Source organism: Callionymus lyra, chromosome 6 (genome assembly GCF_982586985.1).
Source record: "Callionymus lyra chromosome 6, fCalLyr1.hap1.1, whole genome shotgun sequence".
NCBI classification, from domain to species: Eukaryota; Metazoa; Chordata; class Actinopteri; order Syngnathiformes; family Callionymidae; genus Callionymus; species Callionymus lyra.
The window spans coordinates 20948820-20967756 of NC_141823.1; the positions used below are offsets into that span (position 1 = coordinate 20948820).

General features: G+C 38.8%; 3 protein-coding genes across 7 annotated transcripts in view; 2 read left to right on the forward strand and 1 right to left on the reverse strand.

The window, feature by feature from the left end:
* Window positions 1-156: 156 nt before the first annotated feature.
* Window positions 157-2009, reverse strand: pigp (phosphatidylinositol glycan anchor biosynthesis, class P). Its single transcript, XM_087794197.1, has 5 exons — window positions 1899-2009; window positions 1681-1765; window positions 1002-1074; window positions 800-918; window positions 157-639 (listed from the first exon to the last, which is right to left on the reverse strand). Exons 2-5 carry the CDS (start codon window positions 1760-1762, stop codon window positions 524-526), a joined length of 390 nt encoding a protein of 129 aa, XP_087650323.1. The 5' UTR covers window positions 1763-1765; window positions 1899-2009; the 3' UTR covers window positions 157-523.
* Window positions 2010-2249: 240 nt separating this feature from the next.
* rexo4 (RNA exonuclease 4) lies at window positions 2250-5952 on the forward strand. Its single transcript, XM_087794194.1, has 8 exons — window positions 2250-2662; window positions 3016-3335; window positions 4199-4345; window positions 4688-4881; window positions 4946-5034; window positions 5101-5175; window positions 5250-5324; window positions 5444-5952. Exons 1-8 carry the CDS (start codon window positions 2483-2485, stop codon window positions 5600-5602), a joined length of 1239 nt encoding a protein of 412 aa, XP_087650320.1. The 5' UTR covers window positions 2250-2482; the 3' UTR covers window positions 5603-5952.
* Window positions 5953-13274: 7322 nt separating this feature from the next.
* LOC148077529 (voltage-gated potassium channel KCNC1-like) overlaps window positions 13275-18937 on the forward strand; it is a 48711-nt gene continuing 43048 nt past the window's right edge. For 2 of the 5 annotated variants that reach the window (XM_087794187.1, XM_087794188.1), the window contains exon 1: window positions 13277-13799. The gene's annotated coding sequence lies outside the window, so the exon portion shown is untranslated. Of the gene's footprint in view, window positions 13800-18937 lie in introns of all 5 variants that reach the window. The other 3 variants (XM_087794185.1, XM_087794186.1, XM_087794189.1) reach the window with 3 other exon arrangements.

Consider the following 18937-nt stretch of genomic DNA (forward strand, 5'->3'; position numbering starts at 1 on the left):
AATGAAATCAAAATAGTGAGGCAAAAAAGTATTTGCCAGCCACAGATTCTACAACTTAACCCTTGTGTGGCCTCTAGGTCAAGAACAACCTCCCTGACTTCCAGAAATACATATACAGTGGTGGAGGCCCAAAAAATCCAGGAAACATTGTTTGATTTTCTTAGAATTTATTTAGGGTGATGGTTCGGAAAGAAGTATTTGGAACCTAGAAATAAGGAAGAATTCTGGCCCTGTTACTGGCCCAAGACCTGTTACTTCATTATTAATAGGCTATTCTATCAGATCTAAACAGCCAGACTGCAAAATCTCCACATTGGCCAACAAAGATCCATCATAAGATACCAGTGACAAGATTGTAAATGACACAAGACTGGGATGAATCACCCAGAATTGAATTGACCATATCAATTGTTTGGCAGCTGCGATGCATTGTGCTTGAACATATTCCCTTTTTTTCACAGAAGAAATACACCCCAGTTAAATTTAAATACAAAAATACATACATGAGTTAATTTTCACAAGGTCATGTTTTCTGCGACAAGTAGAACATTTTGTTGACTTCACTGATGGAAACATCCTTGAGCTGAGGGATTCCTTCTTTCTGACCGTCTCCCCAATTCTGAGCTTGAGCGTACACGTCTGCAACATAGAGAGGAAAACGTTTGAGTAGATTTATTTATGTTATCTAATTTAAGATATCCAATTTAAGATATCCAGAGGGATTAATAAAGCCCATCTAGTCCAATTTTAAATATTCTATAACTACTAGGCAAATGATAAATTATGATACTGATTTCACCTGTGACATTGTCAACTGAGTCGAGTGGGGCCGTGTTGAGCATATTTACTCCAAAGAGAACCACCAAGGACACCGTCAGTGCGACCAAGAGGTATATTGGAACAGCAAGAGCCCAATATCTACAACATGAAATGAACACACAATTAAATCATGGAGCACATTATTGCAAATGAATGCTATTCTAGGGTATATGAACACTTACTTTTGAGGCCAGTATGTGAGTCCCACTGAATGGAGCCACTCATCTGGCACAAAAGCCCACAAACAGTACAGGACTGTAAAGAGAAATGTACAATTACAGTATTGAACCAAAGCAAACTGTTGCATACTCAAAATAATATGAACTAAAACTTAGATAAAGAATATTTGATATGCAAGTGAAAATGATCTCCTCCAATTGATAACTTTTATTAAAATATTTAAAGCAATCTTTGTGCATATCTAGAAACATTTCAATTGGATCCGGATGTGGGAAACTTTTTTCCTTTTTTAAACCAGAAACACCATGCAACATTTGAACTATTTGTATAAACAATCTGTGTTAATTCAATGACAGCTATACGAAAAACGCCCAGATATTCGTTATTAGAAGAATGGAGATTTTGGAAAACTTGCGTATGTTAATTATTCGATTTTTTGGAATGTTGATATGAGTGTTACAGATACAACTTTTCCCAAAATGAACTCTTTCACTTTCATATTTAAATATAATGTCTAGTTGTTGTTGGAAGAGTAATAAGTAAGTAAGTAATTTTTATTTGTATAGCGCTTTTCCAAACCAGGGTCACAAAGCGCTTAAACAATCAAAACAATATTCAATAAAGTATATACTTTAAAGATCAAGATAAAACTGATAACACAACAGAGAATATAAATCTTACAGAAGGCAAAATTGGAACCAAGGTAAAGAACAAATCCGTAGATCGCTCTGTCCGGCAGAGGAGATGGAGACTTCACCACCATGATCTGAAATAAACAATATTGACACGACAGGGAAAGATTGCCTTTTAAAATACGTAAACAAAAACTCGTAAAGCTAAATCAAACAATAAATCGATTCTATAATTGTACATCCAATGGAAACATTATTAAAGCTTACATTGAACACCTAGTAAGTAGAGACGGCTGTCCAAAAATACAAACTCCTTAATACATATATACGCTCTGGAATGAATCAGTGGATCGACAATCGACTGGTTCGCCTGCGGTGTTTCAGTTTAGATGAAACAAGAACATACCATGGTTCCGGTTATGGCTCACATTTAACACAGACGAAGCTTTGTCGATAAATAAATATATTTCTGCGAAAAAAAAGAATAATCTAAATCTACGATATTTTTATTTAATTGTTTGACTGTTTGTCCTTATTCACCAATATTGGCGGATTTGTGTTGCTGTCGGACTCATGACGATGTTGCACAGTACGGAAGTACACAGTCCTGCATGGTGATACAGCGTGGATCAACCATAGGACTGTGTGGAGGTGGACAGTTAAAATTATTCTTCTTCTTCGGTTTTTCTTCTCGTTGGACCGTACATTTTGCCGTTAAGTTTTCTTGTCTTGACATCGCCTTTTTGCGATATAAGGTTTCATAGCAGATGACTTAATAGTCATCGTGTCTGTAAGTAAGACATTGTTTTTTTTAAGTTGAAGAGGAACTTAAATTATTATATTAACATATAATGTCAACGATTACCGCAAAGAAAGACGAGAACAATGATCAACAGGCACAGACAAACACTGCAACAAAGAAGAAGCGATGGAGGTCAAAGAACAAAAAGCCAAAAGACAAGAATAATAAACAGAGTTTACCCCCGAAAGATGCTCAGCAGTTTTCTATCAACTGGAAGTCGTTACAGGAGGTAAGACACTGTAGTCTTGTTTGTTTAGGATGTGTTTAGATTGGTTTGTTCAAGTTATTTAGTTATTATATACTATTAGGTCCATACAACTTTCAATACAACCTTTTAAAAATACTTTATAGTAAATGTTATTTTTCTACTTGCATTGATAAATACAAAGTTTGATAAAACTTATCATCGGTAACAATCTGCTAATGCAATACTATGTTGATACAATCTATGTTGCAATTTTGTAATGTAATACTATGTTGATAAAATCAGATAAGGTTGCATTTTTGTGATCTTCTAACAAGATGTTATTCGAAAGTAAATGATTATGCTCTTCGTAACTGTTGAATTCTTCTTACCCTCAGGTTTTAAAGGCCAGTCAGCCAGAGCCTAAACCACAAAAACCAACAAATGGTGTGCAAGAGAAAGTGGCATCGAAGGAAGTTTCCTCAAAAACGTTTAAAAAGAAAAAAACTAGTTTAAGTCAAACAGACTCTGGGCAAGGCGGGAAACAAAAAAGTAAAAAGGATGTTGTTTCTAAGGACCATAATACATTTGTAAAACGCAACATAGCTTCTGAAGATTCAAAACATCCATCGAACCACAAACACAAATTGACTGAATCAAGAAGTGGACCGGCTGCTAAAAAGAAGAAAGTTGTGATCGAGGAGACGAAGCCCACAGAGTAAGTTTCTTTCCAATTCTCTTCAGCCAACAATAAATATCTGCATTACACGTGCCAGTACTCTGATACTGTGGGAGACATTTTTTTCTGTACATTTAACCTTCTTCATTTTTTTTTATTTTCATGTATTTTTAACTCTGTATTATTTTGTTGTTAAAGCACTTTACAAATAAGAATTACTTACTTACTTACTTACTACAACATATAGATTTTGCAGATAATTAGAAAAATTGAAACTTGTTTTCATTGTCAGCTGACTTTATTGAATATAAACATATACTTCATGTGTGTTTTTACAATGACTATGAGAAGAAACACATTGAGGGAAAAGCTGCCCCCCTTCAATATATAATGGTGTTTGCTGCCATCTGGTGGATTAATAATTTATCACAGGTGTGCGTTGAAATAAATAAGTGTATTGTACAGCAGTGGTCCCCAACCCCCGATTCGGGGACTGGTAATGGTGTGTGAGACATTTGTTACCATGTATGTATATTATATAATTATTATAAATGCCTAAAAGGCGTTTCATTTAAATGCTGAAATGACAGCAGCCTTTGAATCTCGACTAGTGAAAAAGCATAAAACACAGTTTATAGGTCATGCTATTGTATTTCTACTTTTTTCTATCTGAACTTTGGGCCATGAATCCTGACATTTACCCGGCCCACAGTACTAAAAAGGTTGGGGAGACCTCTGCTGTACAAATATTTACGATGTAAACGGTAACCAAACTAAGGCATTCTCCTCCAAAGCGAAAGGCAATGCTTCTTATTATTACATGTTAAAAATCGAATGGAAAAAACATTTTGTTGCTTATGAGGAGAGACTAAATATTTGTTTAATCTCCACTCCATCCTCAGAGCAGACCTTTGGTTTGATGACGTAGATCCTGATGACATTGAGGCAGCGCTTGGACCAGAGGCAGCGGAGATCATGAGGAAGAAGCAGGGGATTTCCAAACCAACCAAGGAGGTGGACAAGCTGGTGAAAGAAAGAGGTTTTGAGGGGTAAGTAATGTCATATAGGTCATGTTTGAGAAGAAGAAAAGCTGTATAGTCATCAGTTCCAAATTAGAAAGGAAAAAAACATTACTCTGTAAGATTGGCTTCCTCATTTACACACATAAAATAAAACACTACACACTATGTCAGGTGTCATTAAAAATAGAGATCATGTGACTGTTGTGTTTTGCTCAATGCACATCATAATCCGGTGCATTTTGTATGTGAAAAAAAATTGAAAATAGACCCTTAATTGACAATGCGCCTTATAATCCAAAATGCTGTATTTGTGTGATGATGTAGCGATGGTTGTCTCACCTGTGATCTCTCTACCATGGCAACTGTCAGAATCACTAAAGCGGTGGCCATCGATTGTGAGATGGTGGGCGTGGGACCGGAGGGGCAGGAGAGCATCCTGGCCCGAGTCTCTCTGGTCAACCAGTTCGGGAAATGCCTCTACGACAAATACGTGAAGCCAACGGAGAAGGTGACGGACTACAGGACAGCCGTGAGCGGCATCCGGCCAAATGACATCAGAAACGGCAAGTCCTCTTCGAAGCGGTTCATCATTTTATTTTGCTAATGTTCCGCTGTGCACCAATGCAGGCGAGAACATGAAGACTGTGCAGAAGGAGGTCGCAGAAATCCTGAAAGGAAGAATAGTTGTCGGACATGCCATACACAACGATTTAAAGGTATTAAGAGTAGGATCACTTCGACAATGCGGAAGATTTTTTAACATTGTCGTTTTTTTATTGCAGATTTTGCTTCTAGACCATCCCAAAAAACATATTCGAGACACGCAAAAGTACAAACCCTTCAGAAAGACCATGAAGGTAGCGAGACAACATGTCCGCATAATCATGTGATTTGAAAACGATTTTTCCTTCAGTATGTATTTGTTGTTTAGACAAAACGTCCGGCGCTGAGGCTGCTCTGCAAAGAAATCCTGAACGTCAAGGTCCAACAGGGAGAACATTCATCTGTGAGTGAGATTTACTTTTCTCTTTAGCTCGTCACCAACCATTCACACACATACTCGCAGCGTTGCAGTATTAAGTATCCGCGAGTTAACAGTTACAAGCTGTGCTGTGTGGTTTTCAGGTCCAGGATGCTCAGGCCACCATGAGACTCTACACGCTTGTCAAGAAACAATGGGAGGCCGAGATCAAAGCCAGTAAATTGAACAAGGAGCCGAAAGAGAAACATCCCAGGCTACCCAAATCTGTAAGGATGGCGAGGAAGCAGCTCACAGGTGTCTAATGTTTTTCTCAAAAGACTAAGAGAGCGCGACTGGTTTGGATCAAAACATACAGTATTGAGTTCTTTCAGACACACCGAGGAGATTATTTGTGTGTACTCAACGATGTAGAGAACTTTATAAAGTAAGAAAAAACATTTTAAGATTAACTTTTCAAACTATTTTCTGGTTTAGAGACATTTTTTCTACCCGTATATTCTGAACCTGCCATTTGTGTCTCTTGTTAACCAACAATATCTGAAAATCCTCTGCACCATGTATTGCTAAAATGTGTTGTTGGTGGTTTGTTTGACATATTACTGGTTGTCATCATGTTTGTACTTTGTTTGAATAAACCAGAGCGAACGACCAATGAATGGATTGAAATATTTGTGTAGTTTTTGCGAAACTGATTAAATCCATCAACTCTGTAAACGACTTCTCTGGAGTCGGAACCGACTTATCTTCAAGGTCTGCCCCAGAAGTTTCCTCCTGCTCCTTTGGAAACCTGTGCTGTTCCCAGTAAATATCTTCTCATGTGGGTGATCTTAACCTGCCTCAGATCCTGCTAGTTGAAGAATAAGTGTTTGTTTTATTCAGGGCTAATTTAACTTTAACTCTACATCCAGCTGTCATTTTAGTTTTTAACAGATCAACTCATCATAGCCTTTAATCAGTTTTAATTGACTCTAAGTCTGAGGATTTTAGTCCGAGCTTTGACTGTGTATTTAAATGCTTGATTTTACTTTAATTCTATTTAAATGTATTATTTGGAAGGCACCTTTCATGCATGACTCGATTGTCAATAAAATCTTTTCGAAATGGAGATGGATGGGAAACAAAGGAATAATATAGCTGTTAATATATAGTTTTAAATGGATATAAATACACTGATGTATATGACCAAGGAGAACTAAATACACACAGAAATGTAAACGCATATTCCTAACAAATATTTTACTGGAAGATCTTTCCCTGAAGTCCTTGTCGATTCCCTCCTCCTTTCTGGATCAATATCGACCAGCAAATTTGCAATATCACTCCTGCTGTGGAAGTGGCTGCAATATGTTCAAAAAGAAGGAATGGAACACAGTTGGTGCTCACTTGCTGTGAACTCAAGTCTCCTGATGAGAGAAGCCTCTCCATCTTCACAAAATGATTGGTTAGCTCTCATGCTTTGGGGACGGGATTATAATCCACCAAATCCCTTCGTGTCCCAGCGTGTAATTGACAAGAGGGAAAAACAAGGAGGAGGGAAATGATAAGGATGAAATGTATAAACATGGAAAAGAACATGACACGCATATATTTATTTCCTTTAAGTAGTATACTGTACATTAGTTTATGTATATCAGTATGAACTTATTTCAATAGAATAGTTTACAATCCTGTTTTAATGACCTAATTATGGCACTCATTGTATTCCATGGATCTTGTTTTGGTCGACGTCAAATAATGGATGTTTTAGCAACATTTTTCATTTGAAAAAACACATTCAATCTTGCTTTTATTCCTCGATCATATTGTGTTAAACATGTAACATTACTTCATGTTATAAATGTTAGCTGACAGGAATATTGGTAAATTGAGGAGATATTCTGACTTCTAATGCACCTCCTCCTCCCTCTACTCTGAGGATCTGCAGAATGAACAAACCTTTCAAAACCCACAATACAACTAGAGTGCAAACATATATTTCAGTGCTTTTCCCTCAGGTTGCTTATTTAATGCGACTCCTTAAAGTTAATGCGTCATTTTTGCACAGTTTATCAGCAGATGAATCAACACTAATCTTATCACTCTGTTTTTTTTTGTTTACTTTTTTCTGAATCACTTGTGTCAGTGAGTCACATTTTCCCGAGTGTCCCAGTGAGGACTCTGTCCAGTAAGTGTCCTACATTACCAACTCCTCTCCCTCCTCTTCTCACTCTTATCTCCTCCATGCCCCGTACATGACTGTGAAAGCTTTTAGCACGGAGTCAAAACATCTTATATATTCATGAACTTGCTCTCATTCAGCAAAACACAAAAGGTAAACTTGATTTTGTTTGGGGGGGTCCTGTGAGTCCAGCAGCTCTGCATGTGGCTGGATGTCAAACTGCACAGACGTCCACTTCATTAAGTCCACGAGGCTTTGATGTAAAGATAGATGTTGACGTGAATAATGCAAAGTGGAAGCAGCTGCTGCTTCAAATGTGTAGATAAGTTATACTGACGTTTCTCCTCGGACTCGTCATAACTTTTTTTTGGTCTATATTTTGTTTAAATGTGATTCAACCCAGTTTTGAGAGAAGGGAAATTCATTTTTGAAATTACTTTTATGATGAAATTCCCAGCTACTGTATACAAGGGACGGGCCAGTGGACACACTGGAAATTACACATGGTCTATAACCATTATCCATTATATTTTACTTTAATTTCTAGAATTTTTTTGAGAGGCAATAAATAATCACAAAACAAACATAGACATAATATAAATAATATATAATACTGGAACATGTGAGTAAGTCAGGAGAGTTGGTTTTTTCACATTAGTTGCCCTTTTTTAATTTTTAATTGCACATATTTTTTTGCATTTTAAAATGACAGTCAATCCCAGGAATCAAGTTTGGATCATGTGATTACTCTCTGGTTACAGAAGTTCAGTACTTTGCTCTTAAACCATGTATATCACATGTAAGGAAGCCATTTTAAATTCAGATAGCATTTTAAATGACTGTTATTAATATCATAGAATCTTATTAAAGTGATTAAAGTTTCCACATTTACGATGGTCGTTTTTGTGTGAAATTATATCATTTGATTAGCATTAATGTTAAAAAATGTTTTATATTTAATTAAAAATGGATCATTGCAGAAATAATATATATATGATATTACTATTATATATTAAAAGAAGCACAACAATGATCTGGGCTTGCAGCTTCTTTTTGAGCAACAGTTTACATCTAATTTTCAACCAATTTAGAATTTCTCTTCTTCTTTATTTTGAATCTTCATTCAAAATTCTGGAAAGTGGCATCGTTTCATCCACTTGCTGCACAACAATGTGGTTATTTGTCGCCCATTTTCTGCTGAAATCCTCTGGGAGGTCCTGGTCCAGAACTCACCGTAACTCTGGTTGATTTGTGTTTCCCTCCCCCCCCCTGACACCAACCCTGACCATCATACTCTGAGCTTCAAATGTATGGCCGGTCACTGGAATCTTGCCAGGTTTTACCCCCCCCGCCCCAACTTCCATTTTTCACTTCTGAATTGTGACTGTTTTCCCATTAGCCATGGACAGCATCAGTAAAGCTTATTGACCCACGTTTCTGTCCCTGTCAGTCAACACATGTGTCCTCAAGGCCAGGAAAGACTGTTTGTTGTTTCCTCATCACCAGCAACACAATGAAAATTATTACTTTTTTATACACATATTTCTCTTTGTATATACAAAGGGTGGATGAAGGAATATTTGAGACACCAGGAAGGATTTTCTCAACTGTGGTCTTGACCGCACCAGTGGTCTCCTCGGGTCCAAACTACTTCCATATGCATGAGCTGCAGACGTGCTCTGGACGTGTCTGTTGACTAATGCTGTCTCTTAGTCAAGAGAGAGAAAAACTCCACATCCACTATTCATGCAGGTCGAAGAGAAAACACTGTCAGCGACTTTCTCAGGTCTGCTCTCGTGTTGGCGGGGAAATCACACGCAGACAAAACAACTGATGATTAGATTCAAGATTAATACCCTTTAATATCCTTCATCAAACGTTTCCTGCAAAATTAAAAACCCTCTCTGAGCCACACAATCTGTTTGACTGTTATACTGAACTATTAAGTTATGTAACACATCTGAAAGATTATATTCAGTAAAAACATTATTTTATTCTTTATTTTGACAAATAAAAACACCCAAATCATTTGACCTTTTCAGTTTAATTACATTTTCTACTCCTAAAAAGTATAATTTTCCCCTTTATTCTTCAGGTTACATGAAATATAGAGGTTTTTATACGTATTTTTCAGATTGAGAAATTTTAAATAAAAAGTTTACCTTAAATACTAGCGGAGCACCTTAACAAAAATACTCACTCGATAAATAAAATATATATTTATGAACTGTTTTACTATCTCTTTCTCTAACAGTGGGAGACGACAAATTCTGCACACTTTGAGAGGCTCACGCACTCAAACACAATAAAACATTCAAATGCTTTCAAGAGATTCTGGTGTAAAAAAGGAAAAAAATAAATAAATGATTCATTTTTTATTTGGGGATAAAAGAAGAGACAAACTTTTTCTTGCTTTTCTAGTCTTACACCAGTTGTGACTTGATTTTCTTTTTAGTGTTAAATCTTGAAACAGACCAGAGGTTGAGATGTTCTTAAGAATAACAAAAGAACACTTGACAATCCATTATTTTCTTCAGCTTTTATTAAACACTTCATAAATGGTTGTTTACAAAAAGAATGCATTGACTTTTAAAACACGTACAATGGACGATACAAGGGAGAGAATGAGGAAACATCATGAAAAAATAAATAAAAATCATATACATACACATATATACAATTTTAATTTATGAAGCTACAACCTCACCAGATTGTGAATAAAAATACCTTTCTTTTTTCTGGTCGTCCATCACTATTGAAGTCATTTTGTAACAAAGCCGCACACATCTGGACCGAGATAATTGATTTATTTGAATAACAGCAGCTCCGCGGGGATTCATCACATCATTGACGATGCAATAACAAGACATTCGTCGTTCCATCAGTCTGCTGACAAGTTATTTCTTAGACCTCTTAAACTGAGAATTTGCTGTTGGAGAAATACCTTATAAATGTTGCTACTGCATTGTGCAGACAGACGACGTACATATTGATTCATTTTCGGAGGCTTTTAACAAGATGTTGGGGGCGTGGAGGAGCCTTTACTAGCCTCTTAGGGCGGAAGCTGAGGACACCCTGGACAGGTTGGCTGTCACAATAAGACAGACAACCTACGACAATTTAGTAACTTTCTACCCTCGTAAACTTTCTTGACTTTCGAAAGAAAATTGTAAATAGTTTGTACCTTAAGGCAGAGGTGAAAAATAACCCTCAATTATAAGTGCTATTACTTTCATATAATCTTATTTAGTTCAAGTGAATTCACGTGTCCAATAAACCCCTCAAGTCAAATAAAAATACATGTTGCAACAAAATAAAACAGGGTGTTACATGACATTTAAATCTTTCAGCAGGTAGAATCTGTGACTTTCAACAATGCTTTTCAGAAACCTATTTAAGGAACCAATTTATTTTTAGTCTGTGAAGTATCTTAGTTCAACAAAATCAAACAAAATGACACTTGAGCAAAACCTGCTTTAAATAAGTGCACAAATTACAGAAAACCCCATACTTTATTTCATTTATTCTTTTGCCTCTTCCAAAAGTAGTTAATTGTTACTTTCTTGTACCAAAATTCTCTATGAGAAACTAAACTCAAGGTGCTGGTATGATGTCATGCTGCATTACTATGTGCACATAAAATAGTCCTGTCCAAGTGCCTTCAACCTCCCGCCGTCTTGACATAACGTTGACGCGTGATTTTATCTTCTTCTCGTTCACTTGTCGCTGATTCTTCCTGCACTTGTGGTCAAGAGGCCGGACATTCGGCTTCTGCACTATAACTCCTGTTGTAATTTTCATGAGGCGACGTTGCACTCATGCTAAGGTTTCCCGTCAGCAGTACATTAGTAGCTTTGCTGATCACCGCTCTTCTTCTTGTCCAGCTATCGATACAAGGACACCGTTTTTAAAATGGTCTGGATCCAAGACATTTCAAGTCATTTAACTTTTTAAAAAAAAAACCTTTAGTTGGCTGCTATCATTTGAATTAACATTAGAAATCAACTTCAGCCTTGCTCATGAGCCACAAATATTCCAGGCCTGGAAGTTTCTTTAATTGAGCAAAATGGGCCACATTTTTAGTACACAGTTCTGAAACAACATGCTATTGTGACCCCCTCCCCTCAATTTCCAAAAGACATTTTGTCCAAATTGTAGGGCAGACGTAGGATTTTTACCATTTACTTCAACTGCATAAAATGAACCATTCAATAAAATGAAAAATGTCTAAATATTCTTTAGAATTTTTCAAATAGTTCAAACGTAAGAATGACCAAAGGTCACAATTTATACACTTCATAAATACAATTATATGTCCAGTATAAAAAAAAGAATATGATATATGAGTAAATATGAGTCATGTTAACAGAAAGGTATATTTAGAATAGTTAATCACCACTGATCACCCTGTGAAAACAACGATCCTGCCGAACAAAATGTCGAGGAAATAAAGGGCGGAAATCTAATAATTCATATCAGAGTTGCGTCTGGATACCCTCAAACAGAGCGTATAGCAGCATCGCCATAACAACATCCTTTTTTTTTATATAAAAAGAGCTGCAAACAGCAACATTTCAAAGCACAGTAAACAATAAAAAAAATTGTTTCTGTAAATCCGGTGTTTTTTATTGATCTAATCATGTGTTCCATTATTTTTTTTATTAACCCTTAACCCCGTCCTCCCTGGCTTCCATAAAGACATATACAGTGGTGGAGGCCGTTCACCTTGAATATCTATTAAATAATACAATAACTATACATCAAATGTGTTTCATTTGACTGTGAATCTGTTATACTATTAAAATACACCTTGAGTTTATTTAACCCTTTTGTAATCTCAGGGTCGAGATGATCCAAAGGCCCCAAAACAAATGTGTTTGTGGTATCCCTTGTGTTGTCTCTTAGTAAGTAAGTAAGTAATTTCTTCAAGAAACATCTTAAGACGTTTTTATTTGTTCAGGCTTTTCCTTGATTTTTCTGGAACTCCTGTTGTGTTATCAGTATTATCTTGATCTTTAAAGTATATACTTTATTGAATATTGTTTTGATTGTTTAAGCGCTCTGTGACCCTGGTCTAGAAAAGCGCTATACAAATAAACATTACTTACTTACTTACTTACTAAGAGACACAAGGGATACCACAAACACATTTGTTTTGGGGCCTTTGGATCATCTTGACCCTGAGATTACAAAAGGGTTAAATAAACTCAAGGCGTATTTTAATAGTATAACAGATTCACAGTTAAATGAAACACATTTGATGTATAGTTATTGTATTATTAAATAGTTATTTTATAATATTTCTATTTTGTTTAATTTAAAGTCCTATCGTCACCTCTGGAAAATGAAACCACCGTAAAAAAAAAGAATCAAAACAAATCATATAATATATTATATGTAAGTCAGATTTATTGTCTAAAGCCCCGTCATTCTGTGTTGATACATCACCTTGCACAGTCATATAACACTCCAGCACATGACTGATGGTGTCAAGGCTGGAAAAAAACCTGTGGACAAGATGGTGTTTGTCTCCGAGATCCACTGTGAGCTGAGGAAAGAGAAAGCAAAAAACACAGGGCAAAAAAAAAAGAAGTGGTTAAACAGATGCCATAGAATCAACACGGTGTGTGTGCTTTTGACAGTTCAAACATCTGAAGTTTAGTCATAAGAGAAAATTAGCCTGTGTTCCTCTGGGTTCCTCCCACCCCTCTGTCTTGTGTCTAATCCGCCCACATGTATCGTCTGAGGAGGAGAAAAATAGTGCAGGAGGTGACGCCGAGAGAAGAGAGAAGCACTGGGAGGGAGAAGGCGAGGAGAGAGAAGTGTCTGCATCTCCATTGAAACATTTTTTTTTGGGGGGGTGAAGGAAGATCTGAATGGTTAGCCTCACCCTGCGCCCGGAAGCGTAGAGACACTGTCACCCAGGCTGGCTTTCATTTTCCTGGCAATAACACAGAGGTGGGAGACAGAAAGAGGGGCTCGCAAACCGAGGGGAAATAGAGGAAGAAAGAGGAAAAAAAAAAGAGAAGCGAGCTCTCAGGGGGATTATCTCTGCTTCATTCCATCCGAAAGACTCATCCCTGTGCCATCATCAGCAATGATCATAAAGCTTTAAGTCACCAAAAAAAAAACGACCATTTCAAAATCTAAATCGACTGGAGCTTTTTTTTTTTTAAAAAAAACAAAAAAAGAACCAAGAAGCTGAATGCCTGCCAGAGACTGGATACTCTCTGACACCGTAGGAAAGAGCGATCTGACAAAGAAAACTACATTTTTTCTTTTTTGATTGATCTGTAAAAGCTTGATGCGCGTGATTTCTCACGCACTCCGACCTGAACCAAGTGAGTATGAACCTGTTGTTCTTGTCTTTGTATATTTATTTTTATTTGATTTTTTTTTCCATCCTGTTTCTCCGTCGTCGAGTCCACATTCAACAAGTACCGACATCATGAGCGTCGAGATCCATGACGTGCTCGTGTCTCATCCGCGGGAAAACCCGCGTGATTTCGCCTCGAATCCGGCGACATTGTGGATTTATATCACGTTTTTTTTTTAGAATGGATGAGGTATAGTTGTCACCATCGCAGCCGCAGCCTCCACGCACAAACGAAGGGTGTTTCCATCTACTACCAGATGAGAGCAGCCCTGCACGCCTGCATGTGTTCTCCTGCTTTGTGCATTTAAATGCATGTGGATTCATGTGGCCTGCTGTTCAAAGAAGCTACTACAGGATTAACTCACTTTGATCTCACCCAGAAAAAGTCCACCCAGGGGCTGTTCATGTCTAGACGGTGGTCCTGTACACCCCCATCACGTCTCCCCATCACCTGTACCCCGGCAAAAAAAAAGCATCTGCACCCCCACCCTTCCTCCTCACACACACTCTTTAATAATAACGACTTCGCTTTCCACGCTCTTCCTTCCTCAATCCTGCATTATAAATCTACAGCTGCTGCTATTTTTAGAACGGTGGGTAACCCAGAAAACACCCCTTCCATTTTAGAAGGGGGGGAAAAAAAAGAAGAACCTCCCTAGAGGAAACGTTGGCGTACTGTCACCGTCTGGGGACGCTGCAGAAAGGGATGGGGCTCAACGCTGCCGCCGTTTAAGCAGCTGATATAAATCCATTTGCAGGCTCTGATTGAATCACGTTGTCTTGGGTTATGTGTTCCTGCCTCTGATGGCATCGTGTCCTCCTCCAACTTTCCCTTTCGTCCTTCCACCAATTTATGACCTGGTTGAAGGCCCTTGACCGTGTGGTCACCTCTATCTCACCTTTTTTTTTTTTACAAGGTCCCTTAACAACCCGGGCGGTTCTTCGTCTCCCAACTGCTGGTGGTTTAACGTGCGTATTGACAATGTCAAGTCGGGGATCTGCTGATTAAGATGTCCAAGCGTGTCTGTCGGGCCGTAATTGACAGGAGGTATTCATTATGAACGAGAGTTTGGAGTTGTTACATCCAAGAGTTCCACCTGCAGATTCTCAGAGAACGGGAGCTGCCATTTATCCAGATCTATAAATAGAGCCTCTTCCTGACATGACACACTATCCCTGAGCTCCTTCTGCCCAGCGTTCAATGCTGCTCGGACCGCTTCTGTCCTCTTCGCTAAATAAGTTACAATGGCTGACATTGTTGGAAATAAAGACTTTGCACCTTCTTTTTCTGTCACATTCAACCCACATCCTTCTGTCACCATCCAGCGCATGCATCTATCCAGAATCTGAAGTTTTAATTAGAAGTTAACTTTGGTTCAGGGAGTTATCCAACACTAGGACTCAACAACACTAGAATTGTATTGACAGTTGTTCTATTGATGGATGAGCGTTGATGAGGCAATGCTAAACACTGATAAGCTAATTTCCTGATCATACTTCCTGATAGGTACACATGTAGGGCTGGGTATTGATAGAAAATATACTGGTATATATATATATATATACTTAGATACCGGCTACTGAACAATACTTCTTTAAATACCAATTTCATAATCTAAATTCTAACATAAATAAAATAAAATTACACATAGTACTAACCTTAAGTCACATTTTTCAGATTCGGTGAATTTCTACTAGAAGCTGATTTAATACCAAAACACCCCCAAACAACCTAATTTAGCCCAAGTTTATACGAAGAAATTCACTGTATGAGACAAAAATATAAAGGGTACTATTTCACTTTTGTCTCCTTATAGAACAAACTTAAACTCAGTTAAAAAAGTTCACTTCCTTCTACCTTTTCCAGATTGATTCTAGACATAGTTATTCTTATTGCGTTCTGGAAAAGAAGGCTTTAGATCTAGCTTGTATAAAACAGAGCTCTCGGGCCACAATAACAAATCTTGGCGTGCTGTATTTGGCCCCCGTGCCTGAATTTGATACAAGTGGTTTTGTTGTTGTAGTTAAAAAAAGGTGAATGAACTGACAAGTGAGATAGGAATGTTGATAGAAAAGAAGGGGAGTGTCCTATGGGATGTGTTAGTTAAAGAATGGACATTTTCAATGCAGTCGCTGCTAACGTTAGCACAAAAGAGAAGCTGTACCGAGGCTATAGTTTCACATTCATGATACTGAATTGCATGTTACGCAGTTCAGCCTTTTATCTTTACCATCAAGATCATTAAAAACCTCATTTAGATAAAAACGTGACAACATCCAGGCCTTGATTTCAAGTCATTTAAACGCAGCATTAACAGAACATTTAAGGTGGAAATCGACAAGTAGCTCCACCCGTGTAAAGATCTCGGACACAAGAGATACACCTTCTGTGGCGGAAAATAAGGGAACGAGGGTGATCTAGAGGAAGATAAAGGTGTGATCAGATGTTAGCGACAGATACAGCAGCTTCATTGAGAAATGAATCGTCTGCTGGTCGACTCTGAATCTGAGAAGGATGTGCGAGAAAGCAGCAGCTTCTGGGTGGTGATTGACCAGTAAACATAAAGGCTCAAGACCCCCCGAGGGGGTGTTGATGCAGCAGTACGTGAGGATTGGTTGGCCCCTGGAGATCCTCACACTCGTGTTGCTGTGTAGAGGAGCGTGTGCTGCCTCTGGTACGTTTGCCGTTTCCCTTTTTTCTGCTTGCTTAATTGATCGGTCGTTTCATTCATGCTCACGGAATTGGCTGCCAGTGGGAATTTTTTCTATCCCTTCATATTAACTGTCACTGTGTGGGTCTTTGTTTTTCATCAATCATCCTCTCTGACACACTAAAGATAATGGCTGCTGGATTTAGTGTGATAGCATGAGGTGTGCTTACAACCAGAGGTGGGGTGGAGGGGGGAGAGGACAGCAAGTGGTGTGACACGCGAAAAAAGGGGGAGGTAACCGCAGTGCTGCAGTACCTCGCCTTCGCCTTTTGGGGTCTCCTGTGTACCGTGGAGCGGTTGCCAGCAGAAGGGGGGAGATAATGTAGGGATGGGGAGAGGGGAGAAGGAGGGAAGGATGCAGGCAGGGAAGCGATATGGAGGGAACAGCATGAAGCCTTGTGGTTACATCCTTTGATGAGGTGTTGGGAACACACACACACACACACACACACACACTTCATGTTTGACTGCAAAGCCCTCCCTCCGTCTCCCTAGTGATGCATTTTCCATTCAGCTCAGGCGTATATATCTGTATCACATCCCTGAGCTTCGTTTCCATCCTGCCTTCTTTTTAATAATCCCCCTGCACCGCTGGTCGCCACCTTCACCCTCAACTGCCCATCACCTTCCCTCCTTTTTTTTAACTTCTCCTCCTCTGCACCTGTCCTTTTCTCCTCGTCTCTTTCTCATCCTCACCCTCCGTCCGTCCCCCCACTGTTAAAGGTTTTAGCATTTGCTGCCAAATGATGGTTTTGTTCCGCATAGTCAGCACTCCTCCAAATTCCTCCCTCCTTCCTCGCTCTCTCTCTCTCTCTCTGGTGCAGGTTCTGCTCCCCCTCCCCCTGGATACTGCTGCTGGTACCTCAATGCATCCCATAATCCAGCACTCCCTCCCCCTCTTGCTGCAGTGTTTTTGCTAATATATACTTGTGTCTGTCCAGCTTCCTCGGTTGCATCTGCTCTCTGTCATAAGATTTCTCATTTCCTCACAGCCAGGTGAGCGTCCAGCGTTCACGCTCTACCCTCCCCTACCCGCCTGCTTCCTCTGCTCTTGTGTATCAGGGAGACGCAGGACATGGTGGCCAAATCAGGGAATGCTGCAGGAGGGAGAAAGAGAGAGACCCCCTCCTTTCAGCTGCTGATGCGTACTCGCTCTACTCTCACCTCTATTGGTTCTTGACTTCTTCCTCACTGCGCATTCCTTTACTCTTCCCATTCTACCCTGGAACAAGCCTTGATCTTTGAAATTTAGAATATAAACCTAAATACAAAATCTATTCATCAGTCTTCCAGATTGATGGGATCAAATGAGCAAGAGTGACTTCAGGGGATCTAATAGTTATTTGCTAGTGGATTTGTTAAATATTCAGCATCCACATTTGAACCTCTAAGGTCAAAGCTGACAGAAAAAAAGGTGTTAAATCACACTTAACAGTGGGTTGTATGATGCTGGAAAAAAGTTTGAGGTTCTCTTTCGAGGCAACACTGTCCCACCACAGAGTGTGAGAGAACAAGAGAGACTCTGTCCATGGTGCTGAAATATGACCCGTCCCACAGAGGAACTGCTCACTGCTTGAAAACCACTTTGGAACCAGAGACTTGCTGAAGAACAAGTCATCTTTTTAAAGAACTCAGACACTTTTGATTTAAGCTGGAGTTGCAAACATGCAGAATAGCAAACATCGAAAGTCCGGCGAAGCCAGCGCTTGTAGAGAAAGAACATAAAGGATTTGTTTGGTTGAAATGTGTGAAGCTTTTACAAGCTATTTTCTACAGTTTGAATCACATAAATCTACTTTATACCCAACATTTCTCAAGTTTCAGTGTATGGACACAAAGTCAGAGTTTTTCAAAATTATTGAAATGAAAATTAAATAGAGGAAGCGACGACGAGAAGAGAAGAAACTTCCCTAAACTGCGTCAGACTTAGGTGCAGCACTTCCATCAAACCTCTCACTCCATAATTTATTTTATTTAAAATAGCCGTGCATGTTTGGAGCAGGAAGTACCCATGATTAAACAAGGAAATATGAAAACTTCTGAGAATACTGCTGTGTCGATGAGTACAGCCCATGCAGTACGGTTGGAAATCTTACCTGACTTTTTGTCCCGGGACGTCTTTTCAAATGAAAAGCAATCTGGACCAAAACAAAAACTGAAACAAACTTTTCTGAGAAAAGGAAAAGTTGTTTCCGCAGGTAAAAAAAAAAAAAGTGAAACGACTGAACAGGAACCATCAGACGGTGTGCAGAGAGGACTGCAGAAGTGTGTGAGAGAGAGGCAGAGTTGAGCCAAAGTGAGGGAGGCAGAAGTTTGCAGAGGTGAGCAATGCGGGATGGATGGAGAGTGAAGACAAGTGGGGAGAGGATGAGCGTGGAGATGGGACACTGAT

Bases quoted from the DNA above. Each gene is read 5' to 3' on its own strand.
- pigp (XM_087794197.1), bottom strand. From the start codon at position 1,762: ATGGTGGTGAAGTCTCCATCTCCTCTGCCGGACAGAGCGATCTACGGA. The intron at 1,075-1,680 runs GTAAGATTTATA...TTCTCTTTACAG, and splicing joins TGGTTCCAATTTTGCCTTCT to TCCTGTACTGTTTGTGGGCT. The intron at 919-1,001 runs GTAAGTGTTCAT...TTCATGTTGTAG, and splicing joins CTCACATACTGGCCTCAAAA to ATATTGGGCTCTTGCTGTTC.
- rexo4 (XM_087794194.1), top strand. From the start codon at position 2,483: ATGTCAACGATTACCGCAAAGAAAGACGAGAACAATGATCAACAGGCA. The intron at 2,663-3,015 runs GTAAGACACTGT...TCTTACCCTCAG, and splicing joins ACTGGAAGTCGTTACAGGAG to GTTTTAAAGGCCAGTCAGCC. The intron at 5,176-5,249 runs GTAGCGAGACAA...TTTGTTGTTTAG, and splicing joins CCTTCAGAAAGACCATGAAG to ACAAAACGTCCGGCGCTGAG.